Here is a 27,483-nt window from a genome sequence, read left to right on the forward strand (position 1 = left end):
CTAGGGCTGGGATTCTCAGTGAAATCAGCAATGGCTGGTTTTGAAGCAAGTGGAAGTGATCTTAACAAACCTAAATGAAATAACTATTCTGTACAAAGGAAGCTCTGAAACCTCAATTCACTTGTGTTCCAAGAAGTAAAAACTGCAAGCTGGGAAGCGCTAGATCCCTACCACGCTCCCCCAGGCCTTGGTGATGCCTCGTCATCGCAGCTGAGCCTGTGCTATGGGACAAAATTATTGATCTTGAGGCAGAAGTTGAGTAACTTTTCCTTTTCCCTTGGGAAATATTTCCAAGCATGTTGAGAAAATGTTTACCGGTAAGGTGATTGTTGCTGGTAACAGAAGATATGTGGATAAGGACTAAAAGACTGGAAGGTTAATCTCCCTGGGTTTTTAGCAGTGGTACAAAACCACAGAGAAAAAAGTGCTAACAGCAACACGGGACAAATATCATAACTGGAACTGAGGCGAGTGCTTCCTTTTAAGACCCTGGTTTATAGACATTCAGTCACTGCCTATTAACATTTATTTAAGGTGAATTTTTTGGGGTCAATGTCCAACATTTTTCCAGTTGCTTTGTGAAAGCATGAAGGGAAATATAGCCTATTTGTTAACTAAGGAATTTCTATTTTATTCTTGAAAAGGTTAAACATTACTGAATCCGTGCAAAGACTATTTTACATCAAGTCTAAGTGCATGTGTAGTGCATAATCAGTGCAAGCATATTCCCCTCTCTTAATTCTGGACTTTTCTTCATCCTTTGAATTATTCCATTGGCTTCTAGAAGGATTTGTATCAGGCCCAGTGCATTTATATTGCTCTAATGGTCTGTAAGACCATCACTGAGCCTGTCAAGCCTGTTGTCCCTGTTTACAGGTTTTAATGTATACCTCCTGGAACTCCTGTATTTCTGTCCAAATAGATTCTTATGCAGTTCTTTAATTTGGAAGTAGAAATGCAAATCCAGAGGAAGAGGCCTGAAAGGAGCTAAAATGGAAATCGTAGCAGACAGGCGGCAGTTATTTCCCTTGTAGTTCTGTTTACACTCAACAGTCTGACTGCTGATAATCTCAAGTAGCTCTCAGTTCTGTCTCATTCAAGAAGGATATTGCCTTTCGAATAAACATTATTGCGTTAGGCTTTGACTCAAAGACTCCAGCCAGTGAAAGGGCATTATGTTTGCTTGGCTCATAAGCTTTACTAAAAATTACACTTGAGAACATAGTGTACCCTCTGGTTGCTATGAAAATAGCTCTAGCACAAAATGCATGAATATAACAAAAAATCTTGCATACAACAGTTGAAGTGCACACACGTAGATCTAAGTCTGCAAAAGTGTACACAGGTCTTAAATGACTATTTTGACTGAAACATTTAAGTGCTTAACAAACAAATGAAGCTAAAATCCATGGTTTCCAAAAGGCAATACATCTTTCTGTGACCTTCAAAATGAATATAAAGAAGGTCCACATTGGCCTGAATTTTACTTTGCTTTTAGGTAGTCAGTTTGGCTTTCTTTGACACACAGAATGTAATTTTAATCCATAATTTATATTCAGGTTAATGAATATTACACAGGCTACCCTTTTGGCAATATTTCATCAAATCTAGAATGAAAAAAAAAAATCTATGTAGGTAGTAACATTTCTTTCATGTTTCTTAATGTCACTTCTCAAAAAACGTGTTCTGCAATTCAGAACCAGCATACTGGGATGCTTTGAATATGAAGCTTCTTTTACACCTACCTACTCTTTTTGGTGTTTCTACTGTTTGTGCTTAAAGGAAGTACGACGATAAAACATTTGTTTTGACTAATTTTTTTAATGTTTGGCTTGTGCTTTGCAGCTAAATAGACTTAATTTTCTTCAGTCTTGATCCTGCAGTTGCATCAGTGTGTATGTAAACGTGTATCTGGTCATACCACTGCAGGACTCCTAGTGAAACTACAACAACTCTGTATTAATGAAAGGGTCCGACTGTGTGAGTACTATTATTAGTGGAATTAGACCTCCAAGGAGCACCCAGAGAATGCATTGCGAAGGAGCTGATTTATTTGGTCCAAAGCACATCAGGAGTGCCATGGAGAGGCTTAAGAAAAATCTAGGTAGAACCTGTAACCATTAGTGGTCATTTTAAGAATCTCCTGCTTTTCCTCTCAAATACATAAATAAAATCAGTGTCCTTGCCAGTTCTACTTCAGGGAACTACTGTTTAGCTTAATTCTGTTAATGTTAAGCTAATATTATTTTGTTATTTATCTGTCCAACACCTGCTTCAGCAAGGTGCTGCTGCCAGAGGGAGTATCTACGCTATCTACTATTTCTGTTTTGTCCTGGTTTGCTGTTTCAATAGATGTTTAACTACATGTACAAAGTGACTGTGACCCTACATGCTACTCCAATGTTATGTAAGGACTACAAAGGGGTAGCAGTGGGCTGTTAAAGAAGTTGTTATGCAGACTAAGTGGGACCAATGCAAACGGTCATTTGCTATTCCCTGTCATGGGTCCCAGCACAAAGTCACGTTAAGGTGACAGAAATCATATTCTGAGCAGCACAGGAATTACAGATACAGTGTCACCTGCTGGCAAGCTTAGCACGGCTGCTGCCAAAACTAAGCTGCCCCTCGCGGGGGATCTAACTTACATTGGGCCCTGTTTCAGTTTACAGCAGCTCAATGTATAAGCCAAGAATTCTGAATCTTCAACTAATAATGAACTTTTGTGTTGTGATTCTATTATTATGTAAAGCACTTTGAGATCTAGGTCATACAAAAAAAACAAGCATAAAGAAGTCTCCGATTAAAAGCTGAATCAGGATCACTCAATCTATGGCTGCATACGTGCTCTTAATTTTGCGTCCAGTGTGTACATGGCACCCACCAATGACATCATAACTATCATTTCTGCTCGTCCCATGTCAGTGCAGTTTGTGTGGCACAATGCAGCTGAGCTGTATTAATTCACTTTATTTTTCAATTAATCTAGTTCATTTACCTCTTGCTTCCTTCCCTCTCTGTTGCCCAATGCATGCTTTTAAAATGATCAGGTGTGATTATCTTGACCACTTTGCATGTAATTTTCCTTTATTTAGGGTTAAACCAATAATTACTTTTTCCAGTGAATTTATGAGATATAAAGTCTTACGTTCTGACTTCATTCAAAAATATTTTTGCAGAGCCCTTGAGTGACTCGGTGAGGGTTCTTCTTTGGAGCTCTGCCTATAATTATTGTGAATTTTGTCATTGAAATAAGCCAGTGCTCCACATCTCTAGGTATCTATATAGAGTTCCATACATGCCTTACAAAGGAAGAAGGTTCGTCCTGTTTCCTGTCCGCAACATATATACTGTACCAAGAAAATACTAGGTCATTATGTTTGGAGCTGTTAAAATAATCTGGGTGTGTACAAAATAAGATTTTAAAATGCAGTTCAGTCAAATGGTAAAATTTTTCTACTGGAACTATAAAGCTAGCAGGTTTATCCCTTTGCCAGATTTTGTCTGTGTCTCCAACTGTTGAGGCAATGTAACTATTCAAGAAGGTTACATTAAGGAATGAGAAGACAAAGACTGTGTTTTAACATTTTACATTCAAATTGTTATTCTCATACTTTGAGAAAAACTTCATGTTTTAGCAGACATTAGGCACTGAAAACAGTGACTCTGTAGGACATTATGTTTGGACAATTAAATATTAATTAAAAAGCACTGTAGCAATGAACTACCGCATGAATCACTTATTGTTTTTACAGATCTTGTTCAAAAAATGAGGCTGATTTATACTTACGTATATAAGGCAGTAATTTACATGGTTATAATGTTTTACTGCAGAACTGTATTTGGCAAATCCTAAAATAATAGCATTGGCAAATTTGAAAAAGCTATGATATGAAATCAAAGTATGTACTGGTTAGCTTTGTTTTGGGAAGGCTTAGAGGCACGAAAATAGAATTGAGGATGTCATTTCCATACAATTAATAGACAGTGTGATCTAGCAGCAGAAGCAAGGGCTAACCTTTTTTTGCATTAATGTACATCAAGTTAACCTACCAGAAACGCTCATTTTTATGAACCCATGCATGTGTTCTATGACAAGTGGGAGTAAAGAGGTAAGGGTGAAAATACCTTTTCATTCCCTTACAGCTTGTCATCTAAATCAAAAGTAACAAGCTCTAAAATTTGTGCGGCTCTGCATGTCACAAAAGATTTGTAGTTTACTTCCAGCCTTTGGTGATTTGTACTTTTTAAGTGTTTCCAAGACGAAGAGTAACATCACTTGATTTAAGGGACATTTTCCTTTTACCTCTAGGCCAATGCTAACCTATTCCAAGGTCAAGTGGAAAGGAATTTAACAAATAAGCGGTGATTTTTGGTGGTTTGCAGTTTGAACAGCTTTCATCCACACAATTTTCAGAAAGTGAATTAAGAATTATTAGCTCGTTATTTAGTGGCTAAAATGCAGTGAAAAGAACATTGTATTTGCATCCCACTTGCATAAGTGACTAAAATCTGTAATGGAAGACTAAGCTCCTTAGCTGATACGGATTTTCCTCAGTTTCCACCAACTAATCAGAAATCAGATAGAGTTGCAGTGGAAATTTCATTCCACTGCCTGCCCAGACTAATGTGTATTTAATGTTTTGGCTTCAGCTTAGAATGAGCTTTCACACTTGACTGAACAGCGTAGCACTGCCAATAATAGATAATTATTAGAGGCACCATAGCCACCCGAGGTGATTGGCAGTGTGAAATGGTGAGAACATGTTGCTGCCAAAACTGATGACTGCCAATTACAGTTGTGTGATTTAGAGACTGAAAGAATCTGACTTTTCGTTATGCTAGGGATATGTCAGGCTCTGATAGACACCTGAATATTTGACTTTATTTATTAAGCAGAGCAGACAAATTCAGTTTTATTGACATAGAAGTCAGCACATGACGCGGAAATTCAGCTATTGTAACGTCTCAAAGTAGAGAATGTTTCTCAAGAAAACTTACTAACTAGACAGGTAAAACTACAACAAGGAAAATTCTTCAGTAGAAAACATGTTTTCCTTTTTCTGTACATAGTGTCCAAGTCTGGGGTCTCTGAGCCCTAGCAACAAACTGCTTTTAGTGCAGGTACCCTCCTTGTTTGAGCCGTTAGTATTAATAAAAATAAGTGAGGTCTCGATTTGGAACAAAGTTTGTCCTGATTGCTTTTAGGTTTTTAGCCACCCTAAAGACAAAGATGTTTCCTGTTTCTGCAGCTGCATATCAAGTGAGTGAGCTGAAGTCTTCAGATAAGCCCAGTTAATGCAACCCACAACCAAGAGTTCAAGAATCTATTAATGCTAATCTTCCCCCTTCCCTGATGTAGCCAACCTGTAAGACTTAGTAACAGTAGGTTGCTTTTCTCCATCCCTTCGAATAAGCCAAAAATGAATGTTATTTTATAAATAAAATATATCAAAATTTGTGTAAATGTAATGGTGTTAAAAATACATTTTCAAGAGGCAATAATATTTTATCTCAAGGGAGAGCTGGAATATAAACCAAATCCACAAGAGACCAAACCCCTTACCCTTGTTCTCCATATGTCCTTGGGATACTGAATGGCTATTGCCCTCATTATTTGATAACATTTCATTAAAAAAAAAAACATTCAACCCTTGGAAGAAAAGGGCAGAGTTCATAAGATGTTTGTATTGGCTTTGATTTGGCTTGTATGTCCATAAATTTCTTTGCTTCACTACTGTAGCACCATGGTATTGTAATGCATAAAAATAGCGCTCTGATCTTCCAACTTTCATATTGTAGATTAACTCACTTCCATTATAAAATTTTTCATACTGATACCTTATTACTTTTGTGGTTCTGTCTTCCTAATAAAAACCATCTATTTGAAACAGGAAGCAGACGTTACTAGTGCTGCCCATTTTGTGTTCAGTCTGAAGGCATAGGAGGTTGTTAGATAAAGAAGGCACTTCATTTTTTCTGATATGTCTCCTTGAAGCAATTGCATCTACCTATCATTACAGCTGCCCCAAGGAATTACAAATCAAAACTTTATAATAGTCATCCAGAGTTCTCCCGAGATCTGTGTTAGTTTGCTTTATTTATTTATTTATTTATTTATTTAACATGATCTAAAGTCCTCTGTAATATGACCATAGACTCTTTCTCGAATTAAGTGAGGAAAGAGCTCCTTCTAGCGGTTGGCGATCTGCTTCAGAAAATAAATAGTACATCTTGACAAGTAGTAATCGTTGGGGGGTTTTTTCTTTCCAGTTCTGTAGTTTCAAATATGCTAACCTGTTATGCAGTAAAATAATAAAGATTTGCGCATTTGATACAGTTTAATGAGTTTCAGAATATTCTTTAAATTAAAATATTAGGCATTTTTTTCATCACTACTGTTTTTGAAAGGTCTTATTTAAGTAAGATGTATTGAAATGTCTCCATAATTGTTTAATAAATTTTTTATGATTCCAAATCTGTTTCTGAAAAAACAGATAGATAGGTTATAGTAAAAGGAAGCATTACTTTTTAAATTGTTTCAGTATATTTTTTCTTCCAGGAAAGAAACTCCCACTTATATTATCTAGTTAATGTAAATTAAGCTGAAAATTTAAGCATGATGCATTAAGTAACAGAGGGTATTGTAAAATGTGTTATAAAGTGTTATTTTTATGGTTTATAAGAATTGTGTGATTGTAAATATTCCTGATTTAAATGACTGGAGAGAATTTATCTCTGCTCAGATCACTATGTTTCCTGTGATTCTGGTCTTGCATAAGAAATATAAGAAAGGACATAGTAGGTCAGACCAAAGGTCCCTGTATTTCAGTGTCCTGTCTTGCTTGTAGTCACACAGGAAGAAATAGCAGTAAATGATCTGACAACAATATTTTTCTAGGAAATATGTAACTTTCCAACTTGTCTCCACAGGACTCTCCTCTAAAAGCTGTACAGATGCTGTGGGTCAATCTAATTATGGACACCTTTGCCTCACTTGCTCTGGCCACAGAACCTCCAACAGAGGCTCTATTGCTAAGAAAGCCATATGGCAGGAACAAACCTCTTATATCCCGTACCATGATGAAGAACATTCTGGGCCATGCTGTTTATCAGCTTACTCTCATATTTACGCTTCTTTTTGTCGGTAAGAAAGTTTGTTAGGCTTGTTGCTTAGTTTAGAAGCATCTAGGACTTGTAGCCTGACATGTCAAAATGCTTTACATATAACTACTTAAAGTATGTATGTTAAGTCCATATATGAAGTACATCTATTAGCAGGACCAAGCTGTTTAATGGGATGGGAAACAATAGGGGAAACAGATGCAATAGAGAGATTAGTCACCTTTCATATGTTGTTTACATTGTGAAGGGCCTCAGTGAGCTTTTTTGCCTCCTAACTAAACATAGGTTTGGGCTTTGGCAAAAGTTATGTTAAAACGTAGCACAGAAGGTTACGTTTCAATCAAGGTATGTAGCCTGGTTCTATGCTGACATTTCGAGACTTGTCATCTTTAGCAGGCATGTAACAACAAATTAAAAAAAAAAGTATCAAGACCCATTTTACCAATATCTGGAGAAGCTCTAATTGGAAGCAAAATGTTTGCCATAGTCAAGAAATAATGCTGATCTTAAGTAGTATAGATAAGCAAGTGATCACTATTAAGCGATAAGACTCTGTTTTGACATTTAATATCTAGAATGGATATTAAGAGCGGGAAAAAAGTCTAATTTATTAATTACTGGACTCTTTTTTCAGGCCTTGCTAGCAACAGATGCTTTTTATATGTTGTGTTTTTGAGAGGGGAGGGAAGGAGGAGGAATGTTTCTTGCTGCAGGCAATAGTAGGAGCTAATAATAGATTCTATTGCTCCATAGTAAGAAGTGAACTTGCTCAAAGGACTGGTAATTTTATCAATTGGGTATTGTGTTCTAGTCACTGTGTCATCACTGTTAAATTACATGTGTTGTCTTTCAGAATTTTTATCTTTGTATACAGATTTCCATATAAGCTGTAAATGTAAATTTATGATTCTTAGGAGTTTTTTGAACTCCGTTGTGAATGTCTTGCTCCACTTTACCAACAACTGGCAACTTATTTGGAATGCTGAAAGGAGATGGTGGTCTGTTTACCATGAAGCTATTTAAACCAAAATAATTGCCAGGTTTCAAAGGAGATGGTCTGTAATATTGTTAGGTTGACAGTATATTTTGAGAATGTCTAGTGAGTCTAAGGGAATTGTAATTTCAGATTCTCTAAAACAGGTGTAGGTCTTGGTAATTCATGTGATTTGAATCTTGGAACGAGAACTTCTGTGAACTTTATGGGGAGTTTTAATGGCTTTTGGATGAGTTTTATGGTTTAAAATTCTTTGTACTGAGCCCTGATGAAAAGAAAATAAGGTTTTTTCACCTTACTTCTGTGTGGCTCTGGAAAACCCATGCATACTTTGAAGGACACAGCCCAACCAATTTCCTGATAAGCCTAGGAAAGAGAGTCTTTTCCTTTCAAAACTCCACAAGGCTCAGCTTTGCAGTGAGATGATGTTCTAAACTCAGTGTTTCAATAAATAAATTCCAAATTAATGAGAATTATTTCTATTTTGATCAGCTAATAATTTATTTTTAGTAGTAGGCTTCTCTAGAGACTAGTACATCAAGTTTTTCTATTTTTTCTATGATGTGGCAATAAATACACTGTGTTTGAACATACAATAATGCCTTTGAGACATGAGGCACATCAGAAATCCAGAAGTCACTGTCTACTTCTGTCAAACTGTAGTATAAAAAATCTTAATCTCAGCAACTAGGTGTAATAAACTTAAAGTTGAAGTACTGTGATGCCTTTTTGGAACATGCTGGGAAATAAAATTAGTTATGGATTTAACCACTGCCATTCCACAAAGGCAGCATGTTCTGCTTTGGCAATTAAGTGATGCAATACAATAATAGAGACTTAAGAGCAGGTACTCTCACTGACGAAAGTATTATTCATTTATGTGTGTTTGTGTGTATTGAATGTAAGGAAATAGATCTAATGTGTATATATATGTGTGTGTGTATCTGTAAAAGATAAAATGGTGAGATCTGTTTGGTTTCATTAAGTTTTTCCTGTGTTGTTTGCAGGTAGTAAGGGGAATGTTTTCCAATATTTAGTTATCTCCCTGGAGATGTATAACCTTCTCTAAAATCTCTGCTCTCTCACAGTTTAACTTTTCTGGCCTCGTACTGTGTTACTGATATATTTGTGATATCGTAATCTACTCTCACAAGACTATAAGCCAAATTCTTTCTTTGTAAACATGCTCATTATTCCCAGTGACTTGAACATGAACTGCTCAAATATCCCAAGGCAAAAACCCCCGCACTGTTAAATTAGCTGAGGGAATTAATGACCTCAGGAGAAAACCTGAGGCAACCTTTCTTCTTTCTTCAGAAATTCTAAATATAATGCTAGTGGAGTAGCAGAAAAATGTTCAAGTTTTAATTTGCTTTTATTAACAAAACACTGGTCATGAAAATTAGTACCATTGTGATGATAATCCTTACTCTTATTTCATCATTATTTACACTTTCATGTGAATGTCCCATCCCTACTTTAAGACAATGCCTCTTTCAATAACTGTTATCTGTAAAAATATCTGTATCATCTCTCTATCGATAACAGTACCTGTAAACTTTGTGTATAAGAAAGTGGATGAAAAATTGGACCATGAGCTGGCAATGAGCACTTGCACAGCCCAGAAAGCCAATCATATCCTGGGCTCCATAAAAAGAGTGGCCAGTACGTCAAGAGAGGTGATTCTCCCCCTTTCCTCCACTCTTGTGAGACCCTACCTGGAGTACTGCATCCGGTTCTGCAGTCCCCAGCACAAGACAGACATGGACCTATTGGAGCAGGTCCAGAGGAGGAGCCATGAAACTGGTCAGAAGGTTGGACCAGCTCTTCTGTGAAGAAAGGCTGAGCGTTGGGGTTGTTCAGCCTGGAGAAGAGAAGTCTCTGGGGAGACCTTATTGCAGCCTTTCAGTATGTAGAGGGCTTATAAGAAGAGAGACTTTTTACCAAGGTCTCTAGTGACAGGACAATGGGCAGCAGTTTTAAGCTGAAAGAGGGTAGGTTTGATTGGACGTAAGGAAGAAATTTTTTTACAATGAGAGTGGTGAGACACAGGAGCAGGATGCCCAGAGAAATTGTGGATGTTCCATCACTGGAAGTGTTCAAGGTCAGGTTGAATGGGGCTTTGAGCAACATGATCTACTGAAAGATGGCACTGCCCATGGCAGGGCACTGGACTAAATGATCTCTAAAGGTCCCTTCCAAGCCGAACCATTCTATGATTGTATGAGAAAAGAGGTCCCTCAGGTGCAGGTGTCTTTTCAAAACTTACCATTTTTACAGTTACTCATCATGGGTTTTATCTTGCTTTTTTTTAATTGGTCAGATCTAAAAGTGATAGTCAGATTACCAAAATAGAGAGCAATGCCTGATGGTGTGCTCTCAAAGCAGACTATCAGAGTGATCAAAACCAAATCTATTTAAAACCAGGAATGTCTGAGGTTTTTATCATTAATATCCTTGAATGCTTGTCAAGAGTTATGTCATACTGGATTAGCAAATGGGTAAAAACCGCTGAAGAGTGGTTGTGTCTAATTATTGTAGGAAATCGCAAACATACTGTCAGTGGGCTCAGGTGTTTAGTACATCAGAAAGCGTTGACTTCTTAGAATAATTACTATTTAGTTAGAGGAAAAGTACTACTGAAAACTCTTTGTGCAGGTATACTGAGTTATTAGACAAAAGTCATCATTTGAGAAGCTTCTTTCTTGGGAAGTTTAGATGTCTTTTTCTCACTGGTGTTCTAAATTCTGCCTCATTAAAGTAAGTACAGAAAGAAAGTGGTAAAGCAGAGCACAGGAGGCAACTAGGTAAAGCAAACAGGGAAATATAAATTTGGTTAATTTATTCTAGTGGAAACCTTTATTTTTTTTTTATACCTAGGTGAGAAAATGTTTAAGATTGACAGTGGAAGGAATGCACCACTTCACTCTCCTCCTTCAGAGCATTACACCATTATCTTCAACACCTTTGTCATGATGCAGCTTTTCAATGAAATAAACGCACGGAAAATCCATGGTGAAAGAAATGTCTTTGATGGCATCTTCAGAAATCCTATTTTTTGCACTATTGTACTGGGTACATTTGCTATTCAGGTAATGATTTGGGCAAGAATTAGTAACTATCAGAAACTTGCCTTAAGTTTTTTATGTGTGAGGTTTTTTTAAAATCTAAATGCTGTAGGAGGCACACTTAATAGTAAACCACCTGGTTTCACATAATACAGGTGTCAATGGAAAATGTTGTGTAGGCATACTAATACAGCATAAAGTTTGATCATTATAACTAGGTCGAATCTTAAATTAATCTGAAGATGTACAATAACAACAGCCATCATGATTTGTTGATATTGTAACTGTTTTTTTAAAAGAAATTACTAAATATTATACAAAACAATAGCAACAAAGCATTTTACATTAATTTACCACTCCATGAATTGACAAATTAGCCTTCAAATAGCTAATACTAATCTGTTCTTCTGAGGTTAAATGCCACTGCCAAATGCTACTTGATGTTCTTGGTCATACTACTTCTTGGTAGTAATTCTTCATGTCCATCTCATGAGTTTGCTGTCCCAGTGGTATTTGAACATAATTACAGAAATGCACACTTTTCCCAAACAGTTGTAATTTTTCTTCTCTAAAAACTCTAATTCCTCCTTCTGCTCCTGTATCCATCCATTTGCTGGCATCTATCCTGTACTTCATAGAATTTGACATTACCTTTTAGAAGTCTACTGCAACCCTCACCATTGCTTAGAGTTGAGCTATTTCTATCTTGACATGATTGCTCAATTCTGCAATGGCATCCTGGAAGCTATCAGTATTGGGACCTTTCTCATGGAATAAGTAAGGAGAAGGATAGAACTACTTGAATCTGGGCTATAGGGTTTTGAAACAGGAAAGGGGAACCACTCAATAAGCTAAGTATTGGAGAAAGGACTCCAGTGATTGGTAGAGGAACTTGAGAGTGATGGTTTTTAACAGCTAGTTCAAAAACATGGGTTTACTACCATGAACTAAAATGCCTTTAGTAGATGCCTGGCAAATTAACAATCATCCCTAACGTTTTTAATCATGGATAATGTTTGAGGATGTTGCCTTAGTTCTAGGCATTACTGTACTCAGTTGTCTGGCTGAAGGAAAAGTGTCGTCTAGCTGCTAGCCACATTTCTGAACCAGCTCCTGATTTTACTCACTCTTGCCTGCTTTCCTAGTAGCAGGAATACTTAACTGTACAGTTCAAAACACTAGGTTTGAGCTCTGCCAGTGAATGAAAAAGGACATTGTAGCATAAGAGTACTTAGGCTGTGACTCCTACTTGCTTTTAAAGTCTCTTAAAATCAGGTAACCTTCCTTGGGACAACAGAAGGTTAATATTTCTATTAATTTTCCACTTTATTATGTGGAAATAACAGCTTTGCATAATGTTGCTTGTTGAAGCAATGTCAGAAAAGTATTTGTTATTTTGGCTGTGTGTTTTCATAGCTAGATGTGTGAGCCAAGCATTTTATTCTAAAGAGAAAATGATGGTCTCCAGGAACTTGGATTATATAGATGAATATGGGAGATTGCAGAACTGGTTTTATTTCTTATTTAAAACTTTCTTAGTTCCAAATGTATTTACTACACTTTCTGTGAAGTACAGACTAATTGGCTTTGATATTTCATCTTGAGTGCAGTAGTTCCAAAAATGTACTTCTGGTAGCTTGACCTAGTGCCACCTAAGAGTCTCAAATGATGTATTTGGAATGTAAGATAGTATTTAAATTTTGGGTGCTCTTTAGATTCAGTCCATTAAACAACAGATTGTTAATAATATGTTTGACTATTCTGCTGGTAAAGTATGTTGGAATCAAACCAGCAGAGCTGTAATACGTAGAAAGACAAAGTAAAATCTCAAGTAAAATATGACTTTTGTGGGGTTTGGGGTTTTTTTGCGGGTGGCATGTTTTGTTTTCCCCAGAAAAATATTTACCCCCTTTCTTCTCTGCTTTTCTTTGTAGATAGTAATTGTCCAGTTTGGAGGAAAACCATTTAGCTGTTCTCCCCTGCAGCTTGACCAGTGGATGTGGTGTGTATTTATTGGATTAGGAGAACTTGTATGGGGTCAGGTAAGCATTCAGGAATATGCAGATTTCTTTCTTTTGTTTGTATAAACCAATCAAAGATCTGATACTGCTCATAATCCTACTATACTGTTGTTTCCTTGATCTCTCACAATGTCATATTTAGCACACATTGAAATATAGGGTGCTCTCGAAGTACTTCAAGAATAGATATAGTAAGGATAATTTATCCCACTGTTCCTTTTTATTTTCGTAAATTTTCATATCTTTTCTTTCCCTAAGCAGGGTGTGCTATCACCAAGGTCGTCTTCAGTTAGGCTTTTTCTTGAAAGACATTTGCTTCATAACGTAGTCCTCTAGTCACAAAAGAAGTATAGTAAGGGCAAATGCACTGTAAGCTTCCCTGCAATAGAGTACCCAATGTAGCATGTGTATGTTCAGCCATGGCAAATTTTAGAAAGTGAAAAGAGCTTCCCGTTCTATGTCGACACACTCATTCAGTTGCTGAAACTGCCATTCTGTCATTCCAGGGTGGCACTGTTACTGGCACAGGACTAAGTCCAGTGCATTTGATGTACACCCACAGTGATCCGCCATCCACCTGCTTCTGTGTGCAAAAGATGGAAGAGAGGATGAAAAAAAAAAAAAAAAAATTATTTTTTTTTTTCCCACAGTTGCAGAAAAGTGCAGTTTAATTCATGTTGTCGTTTTAAAATTCTGATCCCACCTTACACAGTAAAACAATACGTGAAAAATGTGAAGTTACACTTTGCCTCTCAGACAAAAAAATACATAAAGGTCAACTAGTTTGCTACTATGAAGAAACAGGCAAGAAATGACCAACTGCAACTGAATACTGAAATGGTTCTGATGGAATTGTAATGAATAGATGCTAGCTTTCAAAACTGATTATTTGTTCTCTTATGGAAAAAATTAACTTTTTGTACTGTTGGGCCTCATATTTTTTGGAAGAAATGATCTTGGAGTCATGACAGCTTTTAATGCGTATGTTGGTGAAAACCACCGCTATTAGACTGTTCTAATGTAATTCCTACCTGAAGATGGGACTTGATTTATGACCTTGCAGGGGGAAAACGTAAAATCAGTTTGATAATTCTTGGAAAGAAAAGATTTGTTTTCAACTGATTGGAAAATACGAACTTTGGGAGGGGGGAAGAAAAGCAGGGAAAGGGAGAAAAATCCTAGAATGATTTGATCATTCAGCTGTGAAGAATCTGATCAATGCACTATTTGGCTTCTAAATCTTGTTATACATGGTTATTACATAAACATTGAAAACTAAGACTAGTATCAACATCTGTTTTCAATTTAAAGATGGGCATAGATGCCCAAGCCTTATTGTGAGAGCCTAGCCATTAAATTAAAACTGGTATTGGAATACTGCAACAATTTTATCACTGAAAAGACTACAATTAATTTTAAATGAAAATTTTACATAAAGCAAATACCGAGGGGAAAAAAAAATCTTTCTCTTGTGGTCAGTATTTGGTGACCAGAAAAGAAAAACACAAGCTAAAAAAATGCATTGTTTACGTATTTACATGATGTACAGTCTGCGGCAAAGTCCTCGCTTCGTGAAGCTCTGCATTGAGAGACTTCTTTTCCTTTAGGAGAGATGCTTGTCTTCCTTCTCAGCCTTTTCTCTCCTCCTGTGACTACTTCTAGTTCAGCACAAAACAAATCTGTTATCCCTTTCTTTTATCATAGTCTCCCGAACCTGCTGTTCTTGTGAACCACTAAAACCAAACAAGATTTTCAAGTTTAGATGTTAAAGTTGGCACTTTCAGAAGTGATGCAAGGTGTAATTTCTAGGAAGCCAACCTGAGATGCTTTGAGGTACAGTTTTTTAAAAGGTGGCCCTCATCACTTCTGAAAACCAGGTCTTTCTAAAATGTTTCATGTCACATTCCCAGAACTATTGATCACTTTTGAAAACCGTGATAGTTTCCTGGGAATAATTCTTAGTTCCTTAATCTACATCCAGTCTGCTGAGTCTGCCATTACCTGAACTGGGCAGGTGTCTGCAGATATGCAATGCAAATATACAAACAAAAAGACATGTAAACACCCTAAAAAATTAATTAGAGCAGAATCTATCAGCCTGCCTGAGAGAGGTCATGAAGGAGAGGTAGATTCTATCACACTCACTGCCAAATACAGTTGTTTCTATGTGTACTGTCTTGCAAGTGCTTCTTCACCATCAGTTTCATCAGATACCAAACAATCTCAAGTAGCTTCTTTCTGTGGAGTGCTGGCATTATAGTGTTTTGAAAGCTGGGAAGCTAAACCAGTTTCAGTAAGTATTTAAATGACTAACACTTACCTCTTTTTTTTCCTCCTGTTCTGTCTTTGCTTGTGTCACACGATTGCATTAATTTTCCAAGTTTACATCGTGTTTTTCAAACCCCAAAATGCATTTAAAAAAGGTTCTGTAGTAGTGTAGAAACCGGAGGTTTTTTGACACTTCTTTATCTGTCTTTAAAAACAACATAATAAACGTGGAGTTGTGGATCATGAAGTTCCAGGAGACCCTCAGCAAACTCAACAGTTTATTTTATGTCCTGAAAATATTTGGTGCCTTTTCATGTGTCTTCACTGTATACATCACAGTTTTCCAAAACTTTAAGATATATCCTCACCAACTTTCCTGCAACTGTCTTAATTCTGTTTCCATCATTCACACAGCTGGGCTTCAGAGATGGGACTGCTCACCGCTGAAACACAGACAAACAAAAAAAGAAAGTTGCAGCACTTTTTTGCTAAATGGGTCTAATAGTTAACTTTGTAGCAGATGTTCTTTTTTTAAAGCATTTAATATGTTCCAGGTAATGTCTTGTTTAAATAGCCATCTGTTCATACTTTTATTCAAGCTGAAAAAAGAAATCCGAACAAAGAGAAAATGATTGCCCAAGAGGGTAACACTTAAATGTATTTAAAAATCGTTGTCTTATAACATTGCCTAACTACAGTAGTTGCAAATTTTTACAATTTTTAGCCATCTCCTGTATCAGTTACTTCCAAGGACACCTTTGGTGGACAAACAGAGTAAGAAGAGGGGCTGAGTTAATCAGGATTTATTCGTAAATAAGGACACAGAGTAAGAGATAGCCCTTTAAGAAGTCCAAGAGGGAGACAGTCAAACTCGCACCTTTCAGAAACCTCTTTTTTATAAATGCTGAGAAACAAGTATTTCAACTAGCTGAAACAAAGGGAAGCCTAATACATGAATCAATGTAGTGTGAGAAGATTTATAAGCATGAGATGCAACTAATTTTATTATTTTTATTATTTATTTTTATAAATATGCAAACTCTAACTGCAGAAGTATCAATATTGCTAAGTTTTCTTTAAATAATTACATTCAAATGCTTACCTCCTCTTTTAGTTTTTTTTGAGAAAGTACAACATTTTTTCTTGCTTTTCAAGCGTTTAAACTTGCTCCATAGCTGGGTATTGCCAATGTGGTTTAACGATGCAAGCAATGCTGATTGTTTACACAGTACACTAAGTATTTTTGGACTAAAATGGAGTTGTATAAGTATAAAGTAATATGAGGAATATGCTTATCTTAGTTTTCCTGAAAGATTGTAGACCTCATTAGAGTATCAGTGTTCTTTTGTAATTAGCAGATTCAATACTATTGTTATTGAACAAGGCTTATGTTTTCAGTACTTTTTTATAATTTTAGGTCATTGCAACCATCCCAACAAGTAGGCTAAAATTTTTAAAGGAGGCAGGGAGGCTCACTGAGAAGGAGGAGGTCCCTGAAGAAGAACTCAATGAAGATGTTGAAGAAATTGATCATGCAGAGAGAGAACTTCGACGTGGACAAATTCTCTGGTTCAGAGGGCTCAACAGAATCCAAACCCAGGTATGCTAAAAGTAAACGCCTACACGGTCTAGAAAAAAATGCTTAATCTTTGATCGAGGCAATATAATGTTATAAGGAAGGCCACATGTGTGTGAATGATGGTACTTGTTAATTGCTTTACTGTTTTCAAAGGAAGAACACATGAAAAAGTAAAATAGGTGAACTGAACAAAGGTGTGTGTATAGCAGAAGACAGAAAGTGAAAAGATTATAAAATGATAACATGCAAAATTAGGAATACTTGTTCTGAGACTACTGTGAATGGACTTTTTTTTCTACTTCAGTGATGACAGCTCATAAAATACTGCTACTTGAAAAATGCTAGCTGTGACAATGGCTAGCAAAATGTTATGAAGACTTTCTAAAACACACTGTTTTATTTTGTCAAAAATATATTGTTGCTGCCATTTCTACAATAGCAGAATAATTTCAGTTGTTGAGTCTAAAGTATAAAGTACCATTTGATTTAAAAAAAAATTTTCTGTTCTGGGACTACAATATATATCTCTCTATCTATGTCATGATTAAAAGGAATTTATTTTCTTTCCTATTAGGTAGTGAAAAATGTGGTTCTGGATTTATTTTTAGTAGGGCCTAAGCATCCATTAAATATTGAATGTGAATATTGTATGTGTTGGCTACTGTGGATGATTTCTTAGAAATAACTTTTTATTTAAAAAAACCTCCAACTTTTGCTAAATGCAAAAATCCATGGCATTTTTTAATATACTAAATATTTGCACTGAATCATGGTGCTAAATATAGTACAGATTATGATATCTAGTAAAATTTGTCCTGTAGTGCTAAAAAAAATTTAAATTATTTTACCTTTTTCATTGCAGTGAAGTAGGATGTTTTATAGCTCTCTAGTGCTCTCTACTTGATCTGAGATCAAGTGTTTATGCCAGCTTGCAGAAGAGAGCAGTTCTGAAAGACAGATACGTACTCGCCATATCAGATGTTAATGTTTTACATGATGCTTCCAAGAAAAATAAGTGAATAAGAATTTTTTTTTTCTTTAAATAATCTTTTAAGGAACATTTTTATCTCGGATTTTGATATTTGTCTCCATTCAAGATCAACAGTACTTGATCCCCTTTCCCATCTACAAATTGATACCTTTTTTTTCTGGAGAAAGAGATGCAGCCCTGCATTTTAGAAAAAATGGGGGAAAGCAGTTAACTGAAACTAGGACAGTTAGGTCTCTTTAGTGCATCCACAGAGCAGAAAAGAAAGAGGATGGAAACTGCTGTTAGAGAGATTAAGGGTTTGAGTAAATTCCCAAGGTTCTGTGGTAAGTAATTAAATACGGATCATCAGCTTTGGGGTTGTGTGTCTTGACTCTATTGAGTCAGGAGCACTCATCATTAGAGAAAATTCAAATTGTCACCATATAAAGGTAACAAGCAGATGCCCAGATAATAGTGATCTTTATGAAAAGATGACCTCTAAATGTGCATTCTTTTCTTCCTGATGGCTATAGGAGGAGTGTTGCCTGTTGGCATTTCTGTCAGGATGTCTTTCTGGTTGTGGTGAGTGTAAACAACAACAAGCACAAAAAAGCAAATTACATCCTTTCAGTTCTTTTTCTAGTCTGAGAGGTAGCTTTTAGTTCTTCTGCATATCTTTGTCCACTTAATTCACAGATAAATTATTATTCTTTTATACTATTTAAAACAGAATGAACATTAATTATATTTCTTTGCTAACATCCATCTTCTTAGTTTCCTTTCTGCTCTTAGTTGTAGAAATATGCTCGGTAGGATGCATTGTTTCTCTCCTGCCAAGAGGCCTCTGTGATTTTTTTCACATTTTGTTTATTCAGTGACTTTGATTTTTACATCCATTTCACATCTGTGGAATGATAATGAAAAAAGGAAATGGGCCAACAGATTCAAAAAGAGTTCCAAGGTTCCCACTGGAGAGTGATGAACTTACATGCAGGTCAAATTAGATCCATTGTTGGATAGACCTTGAGTTGAGTGCATTTTGAGGCGCTATGTGTTGTGGCCCATCCAAATGAATTCATACACTTGTACTACATTTCTCAGGAAGCCAGCTAAAGAAGAGTTGATGGAAGAAGATGAGGATGTCTGTAGCATCCTTGGGGAGCTGGAGGATTTGCATGAATCCTCTGATGTCTAATGCACTTCTGGAGATGCGGAAGAAGAAGGTAGAGCATCCCCTCGCTTTATATATATAAGATGATGACAGTAAGATTAGGAATAAACTCTAGACACTCTCAAGACTAGATTGATCATTCAAATCCTAACAAGACCAGTTTCCACCATCATACTCTTGTGCTGTATATTAGATTATCTTTATTTTTGCTTATTTTCTACTCAGTCATTATTAGGCAGATAGCCGCAGCACTCAACAAAAGCCTTCACTCCTAAAACTGTTACAAAGGATCTACGACAGTTTGGGTTTTTTTCCCAGATAACTGACAGATCTACCTTGTAATGCTCCAATAAAAACTCATCCAAACTCACAAAAACTTTGCAGTACTAGAGACATTTTGTTCTTTTTCGCACCCTCTCTAAGAACAGAGGGCTACACACCAGAGAAAGGATTTCCACTGTTGATTCTTCCTACTGAAATGTCAGACATATTTCTATGAAGACATGCATCAATTTACTTTAAAGAAAGGGATATGAAAAATGCATATAACTAAGTCAAAGAGACTGCCTCTATACTTCTGATTTTCTTATCTACTTTTGTTCATTTAGATATTTTGTTGTCTTATAAATGTATTGTAGGGCTTCTGTGGATGGATGCATGTTCTCCTCTGAATGGAAGTGTTTCCTTGCTGGATAGCGCTCTCAGAAGACCACTGACATATGAGCTTTCAGAAATGACTCATCCTAGTTATGCAAGTTTCAGAAAGATAGAAAGGTGGTCTCAAATTGCATAAAAGACAGGACTTTTCAACCTCTGCTAGTTTTCGGCATTTTTTTCCAAGTCTTTGTTGCAGTTCTCACAAATTCTTCATTCTGAAGGAATAAAAGAGATGAGACAAGACTGATCACACCATCTTGGCAGATCTAATAGCCTTTGGACAGTTCAGCAAGTTCATCTTCAGGCAAAACTGCATAATCTGAGTAACAAACAAAAATCTTTGCATCTTTTTTAACTGGATAATGAAAAGTTTCTGTAGCTACCTCACATTTAAGTATGGAAAAATGGTGAAGTGTGGAGGACTGAAAACTTTCCAAGCTACATGTCAGATTTTTACAACCCCAGGCCTGATTCTTTCCTCCTCTGCTTCATTCATCCCGTAATTCAGTTTTCCCACCTTAAGCAGATGAAGCAATAACTGTCTAGAAATGCTCTGAAATTAAAAGTAAAAACTGAGAAGTGTACGGGTGCCATGTTAACTGCTACTGAAAAATTATTTCTCCTTAGATACTAAAACAATACATAGAGGTGCTGTACTGCATTTTCTCTCCCTTCCTTTCTGCATTAAAACTCTTATCTTGAACGACTGCAAACCCTATAGCAATGAAAATCACTCCTGGCATGTAGTTTTGAAGTTAGATAAAAGGCTAGCACCTCAGTTTATGGCTTCCCGTATAGCTTTTAATATAGAAAACATTGCAGTAGCCCAGTGTGAATGGAATGCAAACTGTTTTATTTCATGCAGAAAAGTTATTTAAAAGAATATATATATATCTCCTGGTTGGAGATTAGGTGATACCTGGGTGCTGTTAACATTAGTAACAATAGAAATGCTTGCTGAAAATCTGATCTGTGTTAAACATCAGAAATATGTTTGTTCTGCTAGGACTATTCTGCTAGTATATGATCCTTTTTTAACTGCTAATCACTGATATTTTTATTAGCTGTGCATACCTTAAAAATATGAACCATCTAGAGTATAGAACATACAGAAGAATGAGAGAGGGGTGAAAAATTCCAACCTTACAAAATTCAAATGCAGGACAGTATTTTTTTTTTTCCCTGCATGAAGGCCTATAATCCAAACATGATGGCATCCTGTAATTTGTTGGAAAATCTTCAAACTATTCATGATGCATGACTTGTCATTTACTTTCTCCTTTTTAGCAACTAGAACTGTTCTAAATAAATGCATTCTTTTGTAATTAAAAAACTTACATCTTAATTTTTATTTATTTATTTATTTATTTAGTCATATTAACTCTTTCTTCATTGTTGTTTTCTTTTTTTGAAAGATAAAACTTTTGGGCCAAGTTCTTCTCCTCTTCTTTCTTGGCTTCAGGCACAGCAGAACCCTCTATGTTCGGTTTTTAAGATTCTGAAAAGGTTGTCATCCTCACCCTATGAATTATATCCATGAAGATCTGTAGTTACTTTCTTCAGGAGAACAAGTAAATTACATGTCTGTAATTCTTGTTCTCTGGAGAAACTATTAAATACAGATCTTCCCTTACCTTTTCACTCTTATACTAAGGTCTTTCCATTCAGTTTATTGGGAAGACATTTGTACATCTAGAAATGCCCTTTGGCTTAGGATTTATCATCTGTGTCTTCCACAGTGATATGCTCTTCATGCTCTCAGTAAGAGTCTTTAAAATCTTTTTTGAATGGTCTCTTTTGAGGAGTGCTCTGTCACCTGTGTTAGATCATGAAAACCCAAGATCTGTATTTAATTCCACTTTTGTACAGAGAATATTTCAGGTGAGTATTTAATATGCCTTTATATAAAACCAATGGTTTGAGCCATATGTGTTTTCTAGATGCCGATGTGAACCCTTGCTAATTATTCACATGTACACCCCTATTCCGTATGCTAACTCACCTCATATTGAATTTTTTTACTGTGATAGTTGTATTGGACATGTAAGTCTGCTGCAGAAAACATTGAGAGCAAAGCTATAAAATGTTGTGATGACTGCTTAATGCTGTACATCTATTAGTGTACACATTTAAATGGACATTGTAAACGGGACTCTCACTGGCAAACAGTGGGTCTGAACAAATCAGCTGTTTCATGTTTGTAGAGTAAAAGTTTAGTGTGACAATTTTACAGCAGTAACCTTTGATCCCTTTTACAGCTGGCTGTCATAAAATTAACCCCATAAAAACATGCAGGAAAATACACAATGATGTCCAAAGATAAGATTATGGGAGGGGATACATCCATACTATTAAAGATTAAGACATATGAATTTGTTTATTCCTAAGACTCACTACAGCAGAAAATGCTACCCAACTTATTGTAATGCTTTCAACTTGGAAAATTTAGGAGGGCTTGCACCAAGATTTGTGCTGTTTTAATTGATAAATATACCACTTCACCTTCTCCCAACTACTTTCTAAGCTGTGTATCTTCAGAAATCTGGGTTGCAAGATAAAAATCCGGTAACAGTGGTTTACTTCAAATAAGTAGTTGGTTGAATACTTCTATTGATACTACTAGTGCTGCTTTGTCATGTTGTGATGGTACTAATGTAACAGAGAGGACATTTTGGTCTATAGGGATTTGTAGCATATATTTACTCTTTGGTATTATCTACTGCCAATCCCTGGCTTTACATTCGTACATAGAGCCTGTTATTCGTACATAGAGCCTGTTTTTTATTAGGTTATGTTGGTGACAGAGAGTGCCTTGAAATACTGAGCTCTTTTTCTAACTCACCTTCTATGGTGATGAATAAAGTACTTGGGAAGGTATTCAGGATGCGTGTATCAAACAGGGCATAAAATAGACGTAAGAAAATAACACATAGAAAATTGTTATTTGCTGCAATAGTCAGTCCAGTTCCACATCATTTTCTGTGTGATTTTAAGTGCTCTGTATAAAGATAAAATATTAATCTTCTTAAACTGTAGTTATAAAAGATCAATATTAGTTATCACTATGCTTAACTTATAAAAACTTTCATTATAGAAAATGTCAGATAGAATAGTGGAACACTTTCTATTTTATTAAGCTAGTATACTGACAACCCAGATTTTGTAGACAAAATCTAGTTGTATTCTGAATATTTTAAAGGTGGTTTTTGGGGTTTTTTTGGGGGGTTTTTTGGTTTGTTTTGGTGTCGTCCCTGTCTGCCCCTAGATTCCAATTAAGTGACTGAATTTTCCTCCCTCTGGAAGAACACCTAGAGAGCAATAACAAACTGACTTTATTCTCAGTAGGAAAAAAGTGGAGATTAGCTATATCAAGTATTCCAGTTTTATTTACTTTATTTACATATAAATAAAATTATTTACATATTAAAGATTGTTATCTCAAATATTCTAGTTGTTTAAACTGATGCAGCTCCACTGCCTCCTATGGAGCTGCTTCATTTTATCCAGGCAGCAGATGTGCATAATTTCACACCTAACGACGTTAAAAGAAAGAGTTATAAGTATTTATTTCAATTGAAGTAAAACTGTGTGCACGGTTGATTTATTGTTTTTCATTATTATTCCTGTCAGTTATGCAACTGTATCCATACTTTAAGCAACTTGTCTCATTCTTTCCTCCATTACAGATCGAAGTAGTCAATACTTTCAAGAGTGGCACTTCCTTTCAGGGGGCTCTAAGGAGACAGTCCTCCGTCACAAGCCAGACCCAGGATGTAACCAATATTTCTAGCCCTAGTCACGTATCGTTATCCAATGCTCTTTCCTCTCCTACCAGCACATCTGCTGCTGCGGCTGGGCGTGAGTGTGTATTCTTAATGCATCAGACCTACAGAGATGCCAACTTACGTAGCAGTCATTTGAGACTAAGCTACTTTGCCCTTTTCCATTTTGCCCTGTTATGTTTATTAGTTTACACGTACCCAGAAACACATAACATGATTACTTTGTGTACAGTAGATGCTCTCCATGATTCACTGCAAGTTTTGTTAACTTACTGTTAGGGCAGGAGTTTCTAGTAATTTTTTTATCCAGTCCATGGAGATTCTGATTTTATTTGAGGCTTCTGTGTCACGTTTTCTCAATCTTATTGGATATATTTTCTACTGCTTAAAAAATAGGTACTTTCAATGATTCTACAAATATATTAAGCAATACAGCTTGTCAGATAAAAAGATCATTCTATCTGGAAGACTGTGTGTAATATAGGTCACTGATGTCCAAGAAAGATGTACTCTAATTAGTACAGGAAGGAACATGGAAATAGAGAATCTATTTCATGATGCAAGGCCAAGGGATTAAGGTTGACGTGAATGGAGCAAGAACAGACTTGTTATCTCTAAATTCACTGGGAGGTAAGCATTAAGGAAGGAGGGAGCTAGACAAGTTAAAGGACAGTGTTGAAACAATAAAATAAATGTGGTAACAAATTTCTTTGTTAGAAGCAGCAGCTTTCTAAACCCTGAAATCCTGACACAGCTTTCTTTTAGATGCAACGAAGCATCTAGTGAAGAGGTAGTGAAGTGAATAAAAACTTTGAAGCAGCTAATAAGAAAGGCCTGCTTCACTAACAGTAAAATTCCAGTTTCTCAGGAAGACTCTTACAGATTTAACTTTGGGTTTATATTTTTATTTATTCAAGACTGTAAGTAGCTATTTTGTTTTACAGCATAGCCAGCATTAAAAAAATACTTAAATTTTTAGAACTCAGTTTACAAGCTTGTCACTTACTTTACAAAATAATGCAGTATATTCCTTATGCAAGTTTTAGTGAAAAGTTGGCCAAAAAGACAAGAAGCCGGTCTTGTCTGTCTGGCCAACAGAGCGAGGGAAGGCAGACAGAGACAAGGGGGACAAGAGAAGGAAATAAAATTCCAGAACTCCTGGAAGGAAAAAGGAAGCTTGACTTTTCCATTCAGTTTGAGTACAACCCCCCTCAGTATTTGAACATGAGGCATGAAGAAGTTTTAGACGTGCATTAGAAGTTTTGTTGGGATTACAAGTCAAAGGAGAAACTTTGCTTTTGCTAAGAACCCAAAGAGCCATTAAGGTTCCAACTTCAGCAGTTGCTCCCTGGAGGTAATTGGTATCTCTTCCTGTCTTTTCTTGGTGGAAGTTTGACCTGCTAACTTTTACCCCAACAGCACCAACCATTTCAGGGCAGAAACACAGTCAGAGACACTGAGCTGTGTGCTGCTGCTGTGCCACAGACACTGTAACCTGCTTTGGAGAATTCAGAGCCCAAGTGCCCTCATTTCCACACCAAGCAGAACACAAAACACCACACACAAACCAGACTTTCATCCAGGGAACGATTTCCCATAATAACTTTTCTACATTTGAGCAGAAAACAGAGCGCAACTCATTCTGCTGTAGTAAATGTTTAAATAATATCCTGTAGCCAGCAGTCTGAAAGGACAGATCTAATAAAATTAAAATAGACAATTTATCTTCCCTCTCTTCTCTCCATTGCAGCAAAGCAACTAAGAATTGAATAGTCTTGTCTTGACAAAGGCCTTACTAGGTTATGGGCTGAAGTTAATTAATAGGAGGAAGCATAATCTTCTAGACTTTTGCGTCTCTATTTGGAAAAATAAAACAGGTTTATGGAGCTCATCAGTTATAACCATATTTATTCAGTAAAATAAAAAAGTATGATTGCTTTGTTAGCTACCCAGAGATACATTATCTCTGTTGCAGAGGACAATTAGAGTTTGGGCCTTTTATAAAGTGGTTATTCTGGACTGTTAGTATTTTATTACTGCAATATAATGTCTGTTCAGTATCAAACTACTATGCGCTTCAAATGATAACCCTTAGGGAGTATTTTGATTTATTCATACAATGGCACAAACCTAATGAATGACAGTGAAAAAGCAAAAGAAAAAAAAAAAAGGGGGTTATTTTTAAATTGAGTATGGTACAGTTGGTTGTTCATCTTCCAGAACCTGGAAAACCTTTCGTAATCCAAATTTCATAGAAATGGGGTGTGTTTTTGTAAGTTGGCATTTCCTGAGAAAATTTCAGTTGCAAAATGCACACCTAGGTCTACTTTTCAGCTCCTTGCTTAAAATGTATGTGATGGGACGGGACTGAGTTCTTTCCTCTTAGCTGCTCAGAATGAATCAAACCCTAAATTTCTACCTTCTTCCTATGGGGTGGGAGGGAGTAATGGGATAATCACACCTCTCATTTTGAAGCCTTTCCCTCTCTTCAGGAATCTTAAAAAAGATTGCCTATGTAGATATATTATGGGGAGTGTCAAGGGAAAACCTTAAGGGTATAGCAAAGACAAAGGGGTCTAATACTTGAAAGGGCCCAATATGAGATACTGTTAGGAAGGTTCACTGTCAGAGAAAGGGTGCTCAGCATGTTGCAACAATTGGGATATTTCAGGTGTCATTTTGGGTGCCCAAAATGCAGAGGGTCTGATATCAGTATGTAATAAAAAATATAAGCATGCTCTATCAATAAGAATATGTTAATCTAATTTAACAGAGCATTTATGCAGTTCTTTATTAATTGTATAGCTTTTTAATGTATAGTTCATTGTGATACCTCACCAATCTGTGCGAGATCTTCTGCAGATTCATAATAGCATTTTAGAATTCTTTAAAAATGTACTTTTTCTAGTATTTTTGGGCAGATTAATGTTTGATTCAAAGGTTAGTGCATGCTTAAAAAGAAATCTGCCTGTCAAACGCAACCACGCCTACAGTAGTTTGTGAAACAGATTAGCAAGTTACTACCTAAAATTTTCAGCTATTCATAAATATGGCATATTCAAATCTTTCATAGGGTTGTGGGATAACTTAATTAAAAGCAATTTCTGCAAGGGAATATTTACTACAGTACTCCAGTTTCCCTAGTTATGCTGATACTTTTTAGCTGTCATGTTGGTTTTACCAATAACAGATTACAAATTTTTGGATGTCGGCACAATGATGATAACAATGAGGTCCATATTACGAGTCTCTTCTCTCTTTTGAAAAATGTTGCAGCTTTAAATAAACATAGTGAACATTTCTGCAAATTGAAACCTGGCATTTTACACATTCTGATAAAAGTAGAAAATTTATTTAAATGCGAACTAACTATGCACACTTTTTTAATATGCACACATTTAAGCTACAGAAAATGAAAACATGGGAAAAACAAGGTTCTGTGTGCAATATGGTCTTGGCCAAATTCTCAGGTTTTGCAGTATCATGTGCATGACACACATATACACACAATCTTGTATCATTGGAAATCTGTTACAGTACAGAGTTAAAAGTGGTTTTAGATACCTGGCTATCCGGGCTTTGGTGGATATTGGTATTTAATATGCATTTCTTTCTACAATTTATTTTGGGAAAACAGAATCAGATCCAGTGGGGCAATGGAGCATCTTTTTTACTTTTGAAGCTCAGAATTAGTAATGTAAAATGTTAGCCTGTGCTTAAAATTAAGTATATGCTTAAAGCCTTTGCTACTACATTGGTTAATTAGGTAGAGGATGAGTAGATCTAACTGTACACAAAGTAAACAAGTTATTCTTTATCCTAATTTGTTTGTATCTGGTTCTCAGATGTTG

At 36.1% G+C, this 27,483-nt stretch overlaps 1 protein-coding gene across 10 annotated transcripts in view; it reads left to right on the forward strand.

Annotated features, from left to right (window-relative positions):
* The window catches only part of ATP2B2 (ATPase plasma membrane Ca2+ transporting 2), a gene marked incomplete at its 5' end in the record, with an annotated part of 183,588 nt that overhangs the window by 148,294 nt on the left and 7,811 nt on the right, over window positions 1-27,483 (forward strand). For 7 of the 10 annotated variants that reach the window (XM_082004634.1, XM_082004635.1, XM_082004638.1 and 4 more), the window contains 4 exons: window positions 6,931-7,144; window positions 10,997-11,208; window positions 13,119-13,226; window positions 16,891-17,073. In XM_082004634.1, the coding sequence (XP_081860760.1) occupies window positions 6,931-7,144; window positions 10,997-11,208; window positions 13,119-13,226; window positions 16,891-17,073 (717 nt within the window). Of the gene's footprint in view, window positions 1-6,930; window positions 7,145-10,996; window positions 11,209-13,118; window positions 13,227-16,890; window positions 17,074-23,536; window positions 23,931-27,483 lie in introns of those variants that run through there. The other 3 variants (XM_082004639.1, XM_082004640.1, XM_082004632.1) reach the window with 2 other exon arrangements.

Source organism: Phaethon aethereus, assembly GCF_964289735.1.
Source record: "Phaethon aethereus genome assembly, chromosome: 11".
Classification (NCBI taxonomy): Eukaryota; Metazoa; Chordata; class Aves; order Phaethontiformes; family Phaethontidae; genus Phaethon; species Phaethon aethereus.